At 43.9% G+C, this 18,815-nt stretch overlaps 1 protein-coding gene across 2 annotated transcripts in view; it reads left to right on the top strand.

The window, feature by feature from the left end:
* The window catches only part of LOC144667593 (protein kinase C alpha type), a 299,492-nt gene that overhangs the window by 109,910 nt on the left and 170,767 nt on the right, over window positions 1–18,815 (top strand). For both annotated transcript variants that reach the window (XM_078529023.1, XM_078529022.1), the window contains exon 3: window positions 6,514–6,596. In XM_078529023.1, the coding sequence (XP_078385149.1) occupies window positions 6,514–6,596 (83 nt within the window). The remainder of the gene's footprint in view (window positions 1–6,513; window positions 6,597–18,815) is intronic.

The following is an 18,815-nucleotide window of genomic DNA, read 5'->3' as shown; positions in this document are numbered from 1 at the left end:
ATGGGGTCTGTGGACCCTTGCTGCTCCGTGATGGTCCTCCAAGGTGGTCTGTGGGCTGGTCCAGAATGTAAATCACTGACACACAACGCCACGACCCAGACTATACGAGAGAACCGGCTAGAACCCTAAACCCCACCGCTCGTGTGACGTTGCATGACCAGACCTGCTCCTGTGTGCACGGCATGAATCATCATAAGCGCGAGTAACAAGAATGTAGTTTTATAAGCAAGATTTGTGTTACTGTTACAACATACAACTGCAAGGTCAGATTTTTCAACACTGGGGCTGCAAACAAAGAGGAACCAGCTGAATGTGGAGCTTGACATTAGACTGAAGTTCTCCAGTTTGGAACCAAATATCACCTCATTGATGTCTCATCAAAAGCAGTGATTAGTTCTGAGGAGATTTTTTTTCTCACTGGCAAGCAGAAGCTAGTGTGGGGTAAGATTGGCTGGTCATATGGAGGGTCTTTTGCCCTGCCTAAGGGATCTGCAGATGATAAGGTTTGAGAACCACTGACCTTAAGTCCTCTATACTGAAGGGAATACAAGCTTAGTCTATGAAACCTGTACTTAAAATTTAACCTTTTAGCCCCAGTATCATTTTGGATTTTGACACTGCGAGTGTGAAGGGTGAAGACAGTGGGTAAGGAGACCGAAGTATTTGGGTTGTAAGAACTCAAAAGCTATTTCACAAAAGTAGCCTCTTTACTGTTCATGAATTCTCCTGAATATATTTAAATGATTGCAGGAAACCAACTTTAGCCTCTTAAACCGTATTGAGGGGAAATGGTGATAATGGAAAGTTGCAGGCGTCCTTAGAATGATAAATGACTGCTTGATGAAGATATTGTTCAAAACGGTGAAAGTTTAATGAGATACAGACCATTCCAGGTACAAAAATCAAGTTCACTCAGAGGCAAAGGTATTTCAATCAGGGCTTTACATGAGTTGCTTCAGCACCGAGTGTCATCACTTTCTCTTTTACCAAGAATCCCTTTTAAAACAGATCAGCAGTTGGATTAGCTGGGCACTTTAAAACAAATAAATGGGATAATTTAAAACTCCCTGGTACTCAGCAGGCCTCTTGCTTTTAAAGACAGCAATTTGTGTCTTAAAGCAGCCTAATCTTATTTTCAGTCTCTGATTTAGACATGGGATCCGATTAAATAAGCGATGAGGTAGACAGCTGTTGAATATAGAGGGTGCTGATCTTGGCTGCCAATCTCCCTCGCCCAGGAGTTACTGACATCGCCTCGGGTATTGCAGCTTTAGTGGCTTTTTGGGAAAAGAAATCCTTTTTTCCTGAGAGATTAAAATTGACTTGTCCCAAAAGATGACTTATCAAAGTTGTTGTGTCTAAATGCAAACAGATTAACTCGCGTTGTTTAATTTAACAGCCTCAGGAAGCATGGAATAAGCCCAGTTTTATTCCTTGCTAAAAATGCTTGAATTTCCCAGTGGCAGTATTGAGTTTTTGCTTTTTGTTTTTGTTCGAGTGGGCTGAAGGCTCTTGTGGTTCAGTACCTCTGAGTCAGAAGCGCCAGGTTCAAGTCCCACTCCAGGGGCTGGATTTTAAGGCCCCCACCCCCCCACACCGGGCATGTTTTCGGTGGGGTTGAGGGAGGGCACGCAAAATAATGCAGGTGGCTAGCCCACCCCCTTCCCACCCACCCCCAAGCTGGCCCCCTGAAAATGGTAGGAGGGCAGGCTGCCGAGTTCAGTGCCCATCCACCATTTTCTAAAAAAAATATTAATGGGCTATTGAGCTTGTTAACAAGTTAAGTGACCTGAATATTATGCTGCCCATGCCATTATATGCTCGGGCTGGGCAGCAATGGGCAGGTCACTCTTTTTAACCCAACTGGTTAAAAGGAAGGAAGGAGGGGGAGGAGCCCTATGTGCACCAGGGGCACCCCACCCACTCCAAGATAATACCCCATCCCCCTTGTGCCTCCCTGCCTGGCCCCCACAATCTGTTTCCACCCATCCCCCCCACCACCTTCCCCTCTAACCCTAGGGTGCTGGACCTTCTCCTGCCCTAAAAGCCCTGAGCTTGCCCTAGTCTGGGATCCATTGCTCTTCTTCCCAGGGCCTGCCTGTCACTACTGAGCTCTGACATTGCTGGGACTGCTAGAGCTGCAAGCCAATCAGATTGGCGGGCAGGATTTCCTCCCATTGAGGGGTGGAAGTCCCACTTTCTGCTCGTTTAGGTTGCCCCCAGTGTGGTATTGCAACGGCATGACTTTTTTTTACAAGTCAGGCAGTTTGAAACCAACTTTCGTAATGGGGGAGTAGGGGATTGTGAACAATATGTCCACCATCAGCATTCTCTCCCCAGCCCCACAAAAATTCAGCCGAGGATTGTTGGCCACCGTAGGAGAGTTTATCACGCTGCCAAACAGGTTTATAACCAACCTGTTAATCTCCAGTATGCCCACAGCAGGCAGTAAGAGTGGGAGAGATTCCTAGTCAGTCAAGCTTGATGCAGAGCGGTGCTCCTCAAGCTAGAACCACTTGCCTCTCTTTGAAACAGAGAGAGATGCCTTTGGTTCCTTGTGGACTGTGGTTAATTATGGATGGATGGGCTGAAAGGGAGAGAATTGGGGGCAGGAGAGGGTTCAGTGTTAAGAAAGAAACAAGACTTCCATTTATATCATGCTTTTCATGACCAGCAGATGTCTCAAGTACTTTGAGCTCAAATGCAAATGGAGCACTCTTGTAATGTAGGAAACACGGCAACCAATTTGTACATAGCAAGCTTCAACAAACAGCAATGTGATAATGACCAGATAATCTGTTTTATGATGAAGGGACCTTGGTTTAACTTCTCATCTGAAAGATGGCACCTCTAACAGTGCTGCATTCTCTCAGTACTGCACTGGAGTGTCAACCTTGACATTTGTGCTCAAGTCCTGGTGTGGGACTTGAACTTAGAACCTTGTTACCATACTAACCTCACATCTCTGGGGCTCTGGGGTTTCAAAGTAAATCAAACTTAGAAGCTGCAAATAGTTAATCTCTTCCACTGCTGGCTACAGGTAGAATGTTACACACTTGTGAAGTGCTTCAGGACCTTTAAAAATGTGATATATATGCAAGTTATTGTTGTTGTGGCGGTGGCCTGGTTCAGTCCCTCTGAGCATGTAGTCCATTGCCCAGAGGGTGACACAAATGGCTGGTGTGGAATCCTGCAAGCTCAGATTACTCCAGCTGGGAGGCAGCATTGGCTTGACGTGGAGCATGGCAGGGATGCAAGAGCCTAAATACCCAACTAGGACACATCGCATTGAGCCATTATGGCACAGAAGGAGACCATTTGACCCATCGAGTCCGTTCCGGCACTCTGTAGAGAAATCTCATTCTCCCACTCTATCACTGTAGTCCTGCTGGTTTATTTCCTGCAAGTATCTATCCAGCTTCCTTTTGAAATCATTCATCGTCTCCACTTCACCACACTCATAGGCAGCAAGATCCAGATCATTGCCACTCGTTGCTTTTTAAAGAAAATCCTTCCTCACATCTGCCATGCATCTCTTGCCCAAAACCTTAAATCTGTGTCCCCTCATCCTTGTACTATCAGCTAATGGGAACGGCTTTTACTTATCTACCTTATCTAGACTTGTCATAATCTTATAAACCTCTATCAGACCTCCCCTCAATCTCCTTTGCTCCAAGGGGGACAACTTCAGCTTCTCCAGCCTAACCTATTAGCTGAAATCCTTCATCCCTGGAACCATGCTGCACACTCTCAAGGACGCTCACATTCTTCCTGAAGTGTGGTGAGCAGGGTGGTTGTGCAGGATTACATGCTCGTTTGGCCTGTAGATATCATTAGCTTGTGTGTTTCGCACTATGTGTTGTCACTTAGCCTGATCTCTAAATGCAGAATGCTCTAAGGGTAAATCATTTCAATCACTGGTTCTGTCCTGTTCCTCCATGGAATCTTCCTTGTTTCAAAAGCAGAGCGATACTTACACAAAACCTTAATTCCCACTTTAAAGCTCAAACAAGTTTATTCAATTATAAATGGGCAATAATAGCAGAAACATAACATGTTTAAGGTAATTAAATTTAACCAGCTGCTTGTATCACTAAAAGTAATGGTTTCCAACTCACACTGAAGGTTTCTCTATGATTGCTTTTCATGAAATGGTTTTGTTTCAATGAGCTCTAAGTGCTGGGAGATGGTATCATTAGCAACATAAAAACAATGTGCATTCATATAACACCTTTAAAGTGGTAAAGTGTCCCAGTGTGCTTCACAGAAGCAATTTTAAAATAAATTTGACAGCAAGTCACGTAAGGAGATATTGATGACCAAAAGCTTGGTTAAAGAGTTGGTTTTATGCAGTGTGAATTAAAGGGGGAAAGAGAGGTACAGAGATAGAGAAATTTACAGAAGGAATTCCAGAGTTTAGGGCTGAGGCAGCTAAAGGCACAGCCGCCAATGTCGGAGCAATTAAAAATTAGCTTATGAGCCTCATATTCAGAGCAAAATGTCGTGGATGCTGGAAATCTGAACTAAAAACAGAAAATCCTAGAAAACACGCAAAAGTCAGGCAACATCTGTGAAGAGAGAAACTGAGCTAATGTTTCAGGTCGGTGGCCTTTCATCAGATCATTGACGTTTTTTATTCATTCAAATTATGAAACCCGATATCCAGTAAGACTTAAATTTGGTCTTCGGTGTCCAGTGACTGGTAACCCTGGTAATAGGCCTACCTCCAACCTTGGTGAATGCAGATCTAATGGCAGTAACGTGTAGGAATTGCATGGAATGGTCACCAGGATTTCACAGCACATGCTGCCATTCACTTCATCTACCTGAAGCACCACTATGAGGGAGGTGAAGAGTGAGTAACAGCCTTGGAAGTGACTTGGCTCAAATGTTGCATGAAAATGTGACCTTTCACTGTGAGACAGTTGAGCTGTTAGTAAATGGGTTGAAGGTAATGAATGGATTTACAGCACAGTGAAAAGGTTTCTTTGGCTGTTTTACACTTCTAGTGCCTGCTTACTTCACCAAATGCGGATCTGGTCATAGTTCTGAGACCTCTTGAGGTACAACTGCCCAAGTCCAGTACTGACTGATGCCTGGAAGAACCAGGATTCCCTCCATTCAGAGTTGTTGTGCGCTGGATGCTGGAGAAACATGCTGGCACATACGGGAGGTTTGGAGAGTTTTTCCTGAGGTGTTTTTTTTTTAGCATCAATAGTTGTCACAATGAGGGCATTGGGATAAATGCGGTTTGCTCTTATGGAATTGTTGGAAGTACAATATTGACTCTGGCCCAAATTCAGCGTCACAGGCGAGCAGTTAACAGCTTAGTGTGTTTGTAAAGCTGACAGTCGATTATGTGTAACATTTTAATGTGACAGTAGGGGTGTGACTGAATATGATTTAATTGGACCCACTGGCCTAAAGCACCCAATGTACTGGCTCCACCAGCTGCCTGGTATGTTAAACCTGAAAGAGGGGTTCTGTAGGCAGCTGTTACACAGCCAGGTCAAACTCTTCGAAAGTATCAACACAAAATTACCACAAGGTTCACAAATTGTATTTCCTTTTAAGCAATAAAGACGCTCGTTTTGAACAAAAATGTGTGCTTGCGTCTCTCTTTAAATGAGTAAACCCCAAGTTAATAGGCCAGAGGCCACAGCACAGGCTCTTGTTAAGTTTGAGTGGGAGCAAAGCTGAGGTTGATGGAGAAGTTATGGCTTGGTATTTGTTAAGCTTCAGTTTAAATGTCGAAAAACAGGAAAGGTGAGGAGGGTGAAGCTTGTGAGTTGAATCTCTGCTTCAACAACAAACATCTCTGAGAGAAGGACTTGCACTTTTATAAGATAAATAAAAACAGAAAACACTGGAACTATGCAGCAGGTCAGGCAGCATCTGTGAAGAGAGAAACAGAGTTAATGTTTCAGCCTGATAACCTTTCAACAGAAATGGAGAAAGTTGGAGAGGTAACAGCTTTAAAGCAAGGCATGAGAAGGGGCAGTAATAAAAGGAGGGTCTGTCTTGGATGGAAGGCAGGAGAGATGGTTGATGGTTGATGGTGCAAGGCAAAAGAAGTTGGTATTGGTACAACTAAAGAAACAAAAGATCAGGGTCATGGTGAGGAAGGATGAGGCATTAAACACACCCAAGACAGTGCTGAGCCGCAAAGAATCTTGGCATTCGCTCCACCTGCTTTTCCTCTATCTCCTGCACAATAACACTGACTTGTGTTGGGTATCATAGGGAACAGGCCTTCAGTACTCTTGCCAAGCACTTGTTCATATGTCAGCTGAGATGGGAGAGTGGGTCATGCTGTCCATCGGGTGAATCGGCATTTCAGCAAAATCCAACCCTGTTCTCAATCCGTTTCCCTGTCCCTTGAGCCTAAGCCCAAACCAGGGGCTGCTTTTGTGATCGTTTTGCTATTGTTGTTCATCCTCCTCATGGGAACCGGTTTGTAAAAGAGTTTTAATGCTTGTCTCCCTTTTTCTTTTTTGCTTCTCTCTCCTTCAGTTTGCTGCTTTGTGGTGCACAAGAGGTGTCATGAGTTTGTTACCTTCTCCTGCCCCGGAGCCGATAAAGGACCAGACACTGATGTGAGTATGAGGCTTTAATAATCCGTGCCTAACGTCATGTTGATCACTTTCTCAAATGTGTAACTATTGCCCTGTTGGTGCGAGTAACTTTTTGTTTGCAGGATGGGGGATTAAAAGTTAATGCCATCCCTGGGAAATCTTCATGAATTTATTCTGTGCAGGGTGTTACCTCTTCACCAACTGTAGTTTTTCCTGTCAAAACTGTTGGAGGCAGTTTGGTCAAAGCTTTGGTGGAACCTTATTGGTCATGATCTGTAGTCAACAACGTGTTTCTAATTCACGAGTGTGCCCTAGTTTGTCCAAATTCCTCCCCCTTTTAGTTCCCCTCCCCTCATATGATTTGGCTACTTCCCTTCCACCATTGAGTCCATCAGGTTTGCTCCCTTTGACAGATCCTCTTGGGCCCGGAGGACAGGGACACTGCAGGCTGAGATTCCTTCCCATGTGACCCTATTCATTCTTGGTCTTCCTGGTTGAAGTTGAGTGCTTTAACATTTCAGCACTGAGTTGCCCCACAGGAAAACCTTCCAGTAACAATCTTCAAGGAGCAGGGTAACTAGGGATGGGCAATAAATGTTGACCTTGCCACCGATGCCCACATCTCAAGAAAGCAGGGGAAAAAAAAGCCTGGGTTTTGTGTGTGGACCCGGGTGTGAGGTGTACTGCATGTGTTTCTGTTTCTATATGTGCTGTGTGGGGGCGAGAAGCGTGCAAGCTTCAATAATGAGACTCGAGTAGAATTTGTTACCAGATGTGTCTCAGATGTGGGAATTGGGCACTGTGTTTAGGTTCAAAGACAGTGATTCTACTTGTTACAACCTGTGACAATGCAGTCTAGTGAATTCTTCATGGTCGTTACCAATCAGCTTCCAGTGACCATGCATCAGGCTGAGGAAGAACAGTGTCTCCAACAGAAGCCTCAGCAGTGGATTTCTGGCATTGCTGGGGGCAATAACAGTGGGGAGATGGGATGGGGCAGGGTCAGGGAGGAGGAGCTGGAATGAGGAGGTGAAATGGGTTGGGGCAGGGGTGGGGACAGGGACTGTTTGATTTATTCTGTGATTTTCTTTTCTCTGAAGAGCAGTCACTTTAGTGACGATCTTTAAAAGCTGCTAAAGCTTACCTTGTACCAAGTTGCTCCAAACAGAATTAACATATTTATGGGATGGTAACATCTTGTCCACAAGTCTAAATCCCTGTTACTCTAGCCCATATAGAATATGTTTCCAGCATATTCCCAGACCATTTGGGAATCTAGTCACTGCTTGTAGCCAAAGATGGGTTAATGATGCTGTGTTTGACTCATCACCCCATCTCTTCCCAAATGAAAGACCCACGGGCCACATTTGTTTGTCAGAAATTGAAGGAACTGGCAGTGATTGTTGGAAGTTCTTTATAACTGAGTGAAATAACCCCAATGGCTGTTGGGCACTGATCCTTTTTTGCTCACTAATTCTCCCCTGCTCTCTCGAGGCTGTGACTGGGTTTTTTTAGGTACAGTATCACAGGTGCCAGTCACCCTGGGAGCATCATTCAAAAGACCACTATTTTGTCTGCAAACATTCAAGTCTGCATTCCAGATTTGCTGCTGGATATACTGGCTTAGGGTGACTTGCCAGCTGTTCATCTGATAACATATTGGGTCCTTGTGAAGCATCAGGACGATTAAAATGGAATTGCTAAGTTTGTAACTAACTGCACTGTTCTAAGCCACTAAAAGCCCATTGAAGTCATTAACGATGATCTGGATTTGGCTTTGGGTTTTCCATCAGTGTAGAGTCCAGTATTGCACCTGATCCATTCAGTAAGTTAATGTGTGAAAGAGGAGAGAGCTCTGCAGAGCAAATTAATGACAAGATTCACAGCATTTAATATCTGGCCAGTTCAGCTCACTTATATATTTTATATTAAATGATCTCTTGGTGAAAGTGGCCTCCAAGCATAAATCAACATTTCTACCTCTCAAACTAGTCCTTAACTTTATTCACTTCCTCCAGTTAATCCATCTTTAGCTGGAAATTTCACCCTGAGATTCAGTGTAAACTGCAGAATCTGATGCAGCCCTCGATCAGAACATGCAGAATGTGACGTGCAGATCGCGCTGTAATCTTGTACAAAACCCGCACAAAGTTAATATTTAAACAGCATTTCACAGAAGTTCACATTACTTAAAATTTTTAAAATTGGAAAGGTGATAAAATGCCTTAATTTAATAGGGAGTTCTTGAGAAAGTGTTTTAAAGGCAGGGAGGAGAAGGTAAGGAAGTGGGAGCTTCAGAGAATTGGGCGCATAAACCAGGATATTCCGATTAATCATACACTAATAAATGAAAGTTTGAATATCTCATATACCTTCTTGCCTAAATTTCCAATCTCTCTCCTTTAAGATATCTCCTGCTCAGGGACTGGGAGCCCTCCCAATACTTGACCTGATTGGCCATTGGGAAGATTTCATGCTAGATGGTGATTTCTAGAAGATTGTTTTGCCATGCAAGACATCACAGTCACACCATATCCTGTTGTAACTCAATGGCCCAGACAGGCACACATCTCAATGGAGGCCACAGGTGTGACAACAAACCTTATGCAGTCCTGATGGAGCTGAGGGAAATGGAAAGTGTTCTTCCTTTACCAGAACTGAGAATGGAAGATAGATGGCCAGTTGTTGATACAACTGGGCCAGGCTGATTGAGTTGAATAACCCAGATTACAAGGTATTCATTCTGCTTGAAAATTCCCTGGTAAAAACATGAATAGATTCATGCAAACCATTCATTGGAAACATTTGCTCACATTTTATAGTAATTCCAACTTGTGTCCTTGATTTGTGGGTGAGCAACATCTCTGACTTCAGAGGCTCTTGTTTAAAAAGTATTAGAGAAATCTCCCCTAAGTTTTAGTTCTGATAAGAAATCAGGTTGGCTTAAAGATTCACATGGTGTGGAAGATCAGGAGAAAACTTGACTCTTGACCGAAGAAATTGTTGGCTCTAATAAGAACTGGGTATTCTAAAAAGGGGTCCCAGTGCCTGAGCAGTAGGGGGTATCTTTAGGAGGAAAGGGGAGAGAGAATGGAAAGTTAGGCAAGCAGGTGTTTGAGATTCTCTAATCTCTATTTCTTTGTATATCAGTAATCTGATCGTCCTGCTAAGTGCACCCAATTCTCTGGGCTAATTCACACTGATTTGGTATCTTGCTGTGCCATTTGGCATCTGTATATTTAATCTGTAAAGAAATTTGATTGAAATAATTTGAGTCTGTATGCACAAGTGTGATGATGCAGTACTTTTGAACCTTTGGGAAGAGATGGGATAAAGTGGTGGGCATCTTTTGAAATCCCTGCGAGCAATGTTTCAGCATGAGCAATTTGTGTTAACTCCTACATGGCACATGTAAGGGGACAGTTTTCAGATCATAGAGCACTTGGGCTGGGTATAGATGCAACCTTTTTGTCCTGAACTGACATTCTGGAGTGTGAAGTGGGAAGCTCTTTGGAATGTTTTTACTTTGGTAGAGATGTTATATAAATGCAAGTTGTTGTTGATACTGCAACAAATTGGGAGTAGAAACTTTAATAAATTTCTCCTCACCATTCCCATTAACCCAAAGGTCCAAGTCCACTATGGTACCTCAAGTATTACCTTTTTTTATTTGTTCACGGGATGTGGGGTCACTGGCTAGGCCAGCAAATGTTGCTCATCCCTAATTGCCCCTGAGAAGGTGGTGGTGAGCTGTCTTCTTGAACCACTGTAGTCCATGTGGTGTAGGTACACCCACAGGCTGTTAGGGAGGGTGTTCCAGGGTTTTGACCCAGCAACAGTGAAGGAACGGCGATATATTTCCAAGTCAGGATGGTGAATAGCTTGGAGGGGAATTTCCAGGTGGTGGTGTTCCCATGTGTCTGCTGCCCTTGGCCCTCTAGATTGTAACAGTTGTGGGTTTGGAAGGTGCTGCCTAAGGAGTTGTGAGTTCCTGCAGTGCACCTTGTAGATGGTACACACTGCTGCCACTGTGTGTCAGTGGTGGAGTGAGTGAATGAGCTGCAAATCAAGTGGGCTGCTTTGGCCTGGATGGTGTCAAGTTTCTTGAGTGTTGTTCGAGCTGCACTCATCCAGGCAAGTGGAGAGAGAGTATTCCATCACACTCCTGACTTGTGCCTTTTAGATGGTGGACAGGCTTTGGGGAGTCAGGAGGTGAGTTACTTGCCACAGGATTCCCAGCCTCTGACCTGCTGTTGTAGCCACAGTATTTATATGGCTGTTTATTACCTGGGCTGGGCCTAGTTAATTCAGCTCAAACCATAGACTGAATTTCAGAGCTGCCCAGTCACTGACTGCAGCTCAGGCAATGCAGTGTTACATGCTGTCTTTTATCTGTTAATATTAGGGCAGTCTTTTACTGTTTCTGCCTCCACCTCTAGAATAAAGCAGCTTAGTCCCCTGAGGTTGGGCTTTGTTAGTTTAGTAAAGTATAGGTTCCACAGTAATAAAACGGTATACTAAATTAATCTAAAATATCTATAAGTGACGTGTTGTATAATGTTCGTGCTATATTGCAGTTGTGTGGTAAAGGTTTTTGTTTAACCAGCTGTACCTGCAAAGTAAAGTGTAATGACCAAACCTGGGTGGCACCAGAACTGTAGCTGTCAGCATTCTTACCCCAAAGGTTAACACTCCACTGTGCTGCTGTCCCTCTAGTTAACACCTAAAGCTATAGCTGACATGTCTGTCAGTACCTCTGCCAATTAAACCCCTGTGCTGAAGGGAAGTGACAAAACAACAAGGCTCGAGTGGTAGCACTTGTGGGCCAATAAAGCCCTTTTGTCTAACTGATTGAATGTTACTGCCTCATCGCTTGACGAGATACCTTTCACAAGGCTGGCCTGGTAGAATTGCTTTGGTAAAAAGAGTCATTAGACTGTGCTAGTATTATTAGCTGTTCTATAATTCAAGCCTTTTGAAGGTGAGCAGAGCATTTTTATACAACTACTAGCTTCATCTTAAACATGCATGTATGTAAAATGAAGTGATTACATTTTCATTCAGAATCTAATTTGCTAACAACATGCACGTGGGTCAGGAAGAGAATATTGTTAACTCACGGGTGGAATGCTCTTATTTTACTTGGGGAGGGGGCTGGGATGAATAGAATTCAAGTATTGTAAATGCGTCTGAATGATGTACCCCTTTGTTGGATTTATAAGGTGACTTGGCCCTAAGTTCTGGAATCTCCTCCTTAAACCTCTCCAGTTCACCACCTCTCTCCTCCTTTAAGACACTCCTTAAAATGTACCTCTTTTATAAATACATGTCATTGTTGCTATCCAGATTGTCACCTATTATGAAGCACAAAGAGCTGATGGTAATTGCCCAAAAATACCAGGCTTTTTGAAGCAAGATGAGCAATGATTACCGGTTTTCAAAAGCACTGATGAGTTTATAGCGATGAAGGTCTATTCACGGGGATCAAATTGCACACACATTTAAAATGCATACCCTGGGTTTCCAGTTATTCCTCTTTCAGATGGTCAGTTGATTAATCAATTTTGGATAAAGGGAGGTTAATTCCAACACTTCTTTTATATTTACTATCTCTGTGGAAGAGGATTTGAGAATAGAAACCTGCGTAGAATGGCAAAAGTACAGAACTGGATCAAAGATTTCCCACAAAATTCAGTTCCTTAGGCCATCCATTTTTAAAATGTATTCATTCATGGAATGTGGGTGATGCTGGCTAGGCCAGCATTTACTGCCCATCCCTAGTTGCCCTTGAGAAGGTGTGGTGAGCTGCTGCCTTGAACTGCTGCAGTCCCTGTGGTGTAAGTACACCTACAGTGCTGTTAGGGAGGGGGTTCCAAGATTTTGATCTAGTGACAGTGAAAGAACAGCGATGTAGTTCCAAGTCGGGATGGTGATTGGCTTGGAGGGGATCTTGCAGGTGGTGGTGTTCCCATGCATCTGCTGCCCTTGTCCTTCCAGGTGGTAGAGATTGTGGGTTTGGAAGGTGCTGTCTAAGGAGCCTCAATGAGGTGCTGCAGTGATTCTTGTAGATGGTATGCACTACTGTCTCTGTGCATCAGTGGTGGAGGGAGCGAATGTTTGTGGATGGGGTGCTAATCAAGCGGGGCTGCTTTGTCCTGGACGGTGTCGAGCTTTTTGAATATTGTTGGAGCTGCACTCATCCAGGCAAGTGGGGAGTATTCCATTATACTCCTGACTTGTGCCTTGTAGATGGCGGACAGGGTTTGGGGAGTCAGGAGGCGAGATACTCACCACAGGATTCCTAGCCTCTGACCTGCTCTTGTAGCCACAGTATTTACATGGCTATTCCAGTTCAGTTTCTGGTCAATGGTAACCCCCAGGGTGTTGATAGTCGGGGATTCAGTGGTGGTAATGCCATTGAATGTCAAAGAGAGATGCCTAGATTGTGTGGCACTTGTGTGGTGCGAATGTGACTTGACACTTATCAGCCCAAGCCTGAATATTGTCCAGGTCTTGCTGCATTTAGACATGGACTGCTTCAATATCTGATGAGTTGTGAATGGTGCTGAACATTGTGCAATCATCAGCGAACATCCCAACTTCTGACCTTATGATGGAGCTAAGATCATTGACGAAGCAGTTGAAGATGGTTGGACCTAGGACACAATGCTGAGGAACTCCTGCAGTGATGTCCTGTGACTGAGACGATTGACCTCCAACAACCACAACCATCATCCTTTGTGCTAGGTATGATTTCAACCAGCGGAGAGATTTCCCCTTGATTCCTGTTGACTCGAGTTTTGCTCTGGCCCCTTGATGCCACGCTAAGTCAAATGCTGAGTGTTAGTGAACAGGTTATTGTTGACTCAAGTGCCACTTGATAGCACTGTTGACAGCCCCTTCCATCACTGTGCTGATGATCAAGAGCAGACTGATAGGGCGGTAATTGGGCGGGTTGGATTTGTCCTGCTTTTTGTGAACAGGACATACCTGTGCAATTTTCTGCATTGCTGAGTAGATGCCAGTGTTGTAGCTGTACTGGAACAGCTTGGCTACAGGCACAGCAAGTTCTGGAGCACAAGCCTTTAGTGCTGCTGGAATATTGTCAGGGCCCATAGCCCTTGCAGTATCCAGTGCGTTCAGCCGTTTTTGATATCACATGGAGTGAATTGAATTGGCTGAAGACTTTGTTTATTCATTCATGGGATGTGGGCTTCCCTGGCTAGGCCAGCATTTATTGGCTGAAGACTGGCATCTGTGATGCTGGGAACCTCAGGATGAGGCCAAGATGGATCATCCACTTGGCACTTCTGACTGAAGATGGTTGCAAATGCTTCAGCCTTGTCTTTTGCATTGATCTGCTGGGCTCCCGCATCATTGAGGATGGGGATTAATTAATTCGACCATGGGTGATCTGTACGTCAAATACCATTTCTCTTCTTTGCTTCGTATCCCTCGATACCCTTACCCCATTTTTAAAAAAGACTTCGGTCTTGAAAGTTTAAATTGACCTCTCGCATATACTGTCTTTTAGGGAAGAGAATTCCACATTGTTTATATCCTTAATGAGGAAAAAGTGCTTCCTGATTTCCCCTGAATGATAGTTAGAATTGATATTCTCGGTTAAGACAACACTCCTGTCTGGGACATTAATTCTGTAATTAGGATGGAAAATAACTGACACTGCCAAACGTGACTTTTAACCTGTTTAAGTTATAATCAGACCTCTTTAGGGCTGTGGTGCTACGGCGCATCTGGGAAGAAAATTAGCATGGGAGTTTGATACAATTTGCTCCTTTTTTTGATTGTGTCCTCCCTTCTCTCAGCACTGCTGGCTGTTTGGACAACCTGCTGCCAGGCATTTGACAGTGAACACTGGAGACAGTTTCCAAGACAACCAGTCTTTAAAATTTCTCATCCATTTTTTCAAGTCCCTCCATGGCCTTGAATGCCCACCTCTGTCCGCTCCCTGTCTCTGTAACCTCCTCTTGCCTCACAACCCTCACACCTCTGCACTCCTCCAATTCCAGCCTCTTTTACATTCCTGATTTGAATCCCCCCATCGTTTATGGCCATAAGCTCCAGAATTCCCTTGCTCTCTCCTTTTATGACACTCCTTCAAACCTGCCTCTTTGACTGAGCTTTTGGTTACCTGTCCCAATGTCTCCTTATGTGGTTCAATGTCAAATTTTCTTTGTGAGCCTTGGGATGATTTACTATGTTAAAATGCTTGTATAAATGCAAGTTATTGTCTTAGGGCAAGTGGAATAAAGGATGATGTACAATGTTCCCGTGGTTTCATTTTACTATAGCTGCTGTTGATTGTCTCTCCCTGTGGCCAGATAGAGATTGAATTATCTCACTGCCATGGAAAGTATGCTGATCGGGCAGCGCTGTGTGGCAGTGTTGTGGTACATCTAGGGTTAATAATTCTGGATGCATCATCACATTATCTCCCTTTCCCAACGCCCTTGCCCAGCAAAATAATATTTTCCCTGAAGTCCACTGTTTATGTAACTGGAAATGAAAACAGTCAAAAAAAATTAGCAAAAAATCTTTGTCTTTCTTTTTAATGCCTCTATGTTTTTTCTCCCGGATGATGCTCTCACAAGAGTCCAGGAGATTAATCCTCAAATCCTGAAGACTCCAGCCTAATCCTAGGTATATCTATATCTCTGCCATCCTCACGTTTCACTGATGTCGATGAATTCCAGTGCAGTGTAATTATGGGTGGGTGAGGCCTTCACATTACTTCCGTTTCAACCATGAAAATTGGCCACAGCATAATTTTAAATGTTGTCCTTCCAAACTTTGCTTGTCTCTGGAGAAAGTATTTTGAGCTGCACAACCCTGGGGTGAATTGCAGTTGGTACAGGTCTGTTACTGGTGGTCATAGTTGAAGCCGTTTTAGGAGCGGAGTTAAGACAGACACAGAAGAAGCAGGTTGCACAACATTTAATTGTGTTGTCTCCCTCCCCCCCTCCCCACCTCCCTCCCTCCCCCCCCTCCCCACCTCCCTCCCTCCCCCCCTCCACCCCTCCCCTCACCCCTTCCCCCCTCCCCTCCTCCCCCTCTCCCCTCCTGACTATCCCTCCACCAACCTGACAAATCCTCCACTCCCTACCCCCTCAGTTAATCTGGATTCCTGTACAGTGAGTCAGCATTGATATTTTTGTTACAACAAGAATCACAAGAAATAGGAAACAGGAGTCGGCCAAAAGGTCCCTCCGGCCTCCTCCCTCATTTAATAAGACTATAGCTGAGCTTTGAACTCAGCTGGATTTCCCCGGCTGATCCCTGGATTCCACGATTGCCTTAAGGTCAAAAAATCTAGCGATCTCGTGGAAAGGCTTGGCTCAGATTTTCGATTTGTGTGTTCCAGGCCACTGACATCATCTTCACAGAGTATTACAGCACAGAAGGAAGCCATTAGGCCTATCAAGTAATTCAGGACACACAAAAACATAGACAGACTTGCATTATATGACGCCTTTTGCTATCTGAGGCTGTCCCAAAGTGCTTTTCAGCAAATGAAGTACTTTGGAGAAAACATGGCAGCCATCTTATGCACAGCAAGAGCCCACAAACATCTGCTGATGACTAGATGTCCTGCTTTTAGTAATGTTGGTTGAGGGATAAATACTGGAGAACTCCCCTGTTCTTTTCCAAGTAGCTTATTGGGATCTTTTATGTCCACCTGAGAGGACAGATAGGTTCTCATGACTTAACAGGTGAAAAATTTAAGTAATTGCGAAGGCTACTTTGAAACATTAGGAATAAATAAAATTTTACATAGTACCTTGTATCATTCAGAAGCACCTCTAGTCACCTTGCTGTAAAGTGCAGTGATTTGCTGTTTTGTAGCTGAAAGCAGCAGCTGCAAAGAGTAATGAGATGGTTGAACAGTTAGCCTGTTTAGGGGGTGTGATTGCTGAGGGCAGCTTATTGACCAGGAAACTGGGTTGTCTCCCCTGCTCTTCTGCAGGGCGGGTTTTCATGGCCCATATTTGTGGAGATTGCTGACTATTTCACCTGCCCGTTCTCGTTGCCACAGGTAATGCACAGCTGAGAGACTTGAGCATGTAGTCCAGGTCAACACTTAGATAGAGCTGCACTCTCAGAGGCGCTGTCTTTTTGATGAGATGTCTCTTTGGGTGGACATGAAAGATCCTGTGGTGCTATTTCAAAGAAAAGCAGGGAACTATCCCTGGAGTCCTGAGAAATATTTATCTCTTGGCCAGGGCCCTCCTGCCCGGTGGGATATTACGGTCCTACCGAACTGAATGGAGATTTAAATGACTTGACACATCGGCCGGGGGGAGACACACCACGGCAGGATTGTAAAACCCTGGCCCTCAGCTGTCGGTACCAAATACAGGTCGTCAGGTCTGAATTTTCATTGCTGTTTGTGGGAGCTTGATGTGCATAAATTGTCTGCTTTGTTTCCTGCATTCTGACAGGGGCTGCACATCAAAAGTACCTATTGTCTTTAACGTGCTTTGGGACATCCTGAAGGGAAGGGCATTGGGGTCTTTTTACTGGGAAACTGGGAAGAAAATAAAGGGGGAGTCAAACACCTTCAAATGGGAAATGGAAGCAATCAGGATTTCAAATAGTTAAGCAGCAAGATCAATGTGATGCTACTTGCTAATGATACGTTGCCATAGCGACAGTGCAGACCTCTGCTTATACTGGAGAAAAGGCAGTGACATAGCAACATTGGAGATGCATTGACAGCTCAGAGGAAATTGGATGTTTGCCAGCTGCATTTGTGGTAGTTCCCTGCAACTTTCTTATAAAAGATCCTGGCAACATTGTTTTTTATTTAATTTTAAAGCTGTCCTGGAACATTTTGACTGGAGCAACCTTGTACCCTATGAAGCACAGACCAAGAGTCTTCCCAACACAGGAGAGCCTCCTCTAATGCTTTTTTTTCAATTATGATCATTAAAAAGAGAGTAACTGTTGATCTCAGCTTGGGGCAGCAGTCGACTTGGCCTCAGTGCCTCTGGGATGGGAGAGAAAAGACTGACCTTACCTTCATGTAGCACCACAGAATCATTAAGCACAGAAGGAAGCCATTCAGCCTGTCGTGTCAGTGCTTGCTTTCCATAGGAATAATTTACCTAGTGCCACTCCCCCACCTTCATCCTGTAGCCCTGCACATCCTTCCTTTTCAGATAATTATCCAGTTCCATCTTCAATGTCTCGATTGAACCTGCCTTCACCACACTGTCAGGCAGCGCATTCCAGATCCTAAACACTCGCTGCGTGAAAAAGTTTTTCCTTAAGTCGCTTTTGTCAATTACCTTAAACCTGTGTCCTCTCATTCTTGATCCCTCCACCAATGGGGACATTTTGTCTAGACCCCTCATGATTCTTGAATACCTGTATCATATCTCCTCTCAACCTTTGCATCTCCAAGGAGATCAGTCTCAACTTTTCCAATCTATCTATGTAACTGAAGTTCCTCATCCCTGGGATCATACTTGTGAACCTTTTCTGTACTCTGTCTAATGCTTTCATATCTTTCCTAGAGTGTGGCATTCAGAACTGGATGCAATGCTCCAGCTGAGGCCAAACCAATGTTCTATACAAGTTTAACATGACTTTCTTGCTTTTATACTCTATGTCCCTATTAATAAAGCCTGTATGCTGTATGCTTTATTAACCGCTCTCTCAACTTATCCTGCCACCTTTCGTTGATTTAGGCACATATACACTCTGGTCCCTCTGCTTCTGCACCCCCTTTAGACTTGTATTAGAATTATATTTTAATTTAATAATTTAGAATGAGCAGAATCCACTTTCATTTTTATTACATTTTTGATCATTTTCACAAGTTCTTAATTTTCATAATCTACCTTTCATAAACTCAGAATGAACCAAAGCGTTTTACAGCCAATAAATTATAGACTTTAGACAGTTAAGTACTTTAGAATACAGTCACTGTTGAAATGTAAGAAACGCAGCAGCCCATTTGCGCACAGCAAGATCCCATAGACAGCAAAGTGATAATGATCAGATAATCTGTTTTTAGTGATGTTAATTGAAAAATAGATATTGGCTGGATTACCAGGGTTAACTCCTCTGCTCTTAAATATTGTGGTGTGATCTTTATTATTCATCTGAGAAGGCAGGAGGGGCCCTGGTTTAACGTCTCTATCGAAACACACCTCTAACAGTGCAGTATTCCCTCAGTACTTCACAGGGAGTGTCAGCTTAGACAATGTGTGCCAT

The sequence above is a fragment of the Cetorhinus maximus genome, chromosome 24 (assembly GCF_964194155.1).
Source record: "Cetorhinus maximus chromosome 24, sCetMax3.hap1.1, whole genome shotgun sequence".
NCBI lineage: Eukaryota > Metazoa > Chordata > Chondrichthyes > Lamniformes > Cetorhinidae > Cetorhinus > Cetorhinus maximus.
The sequence above is the reverse complement of the archived record's forward strand: the minus strand, read 5'-3'. Positions and strand labels throughout refer to the sequence as shown.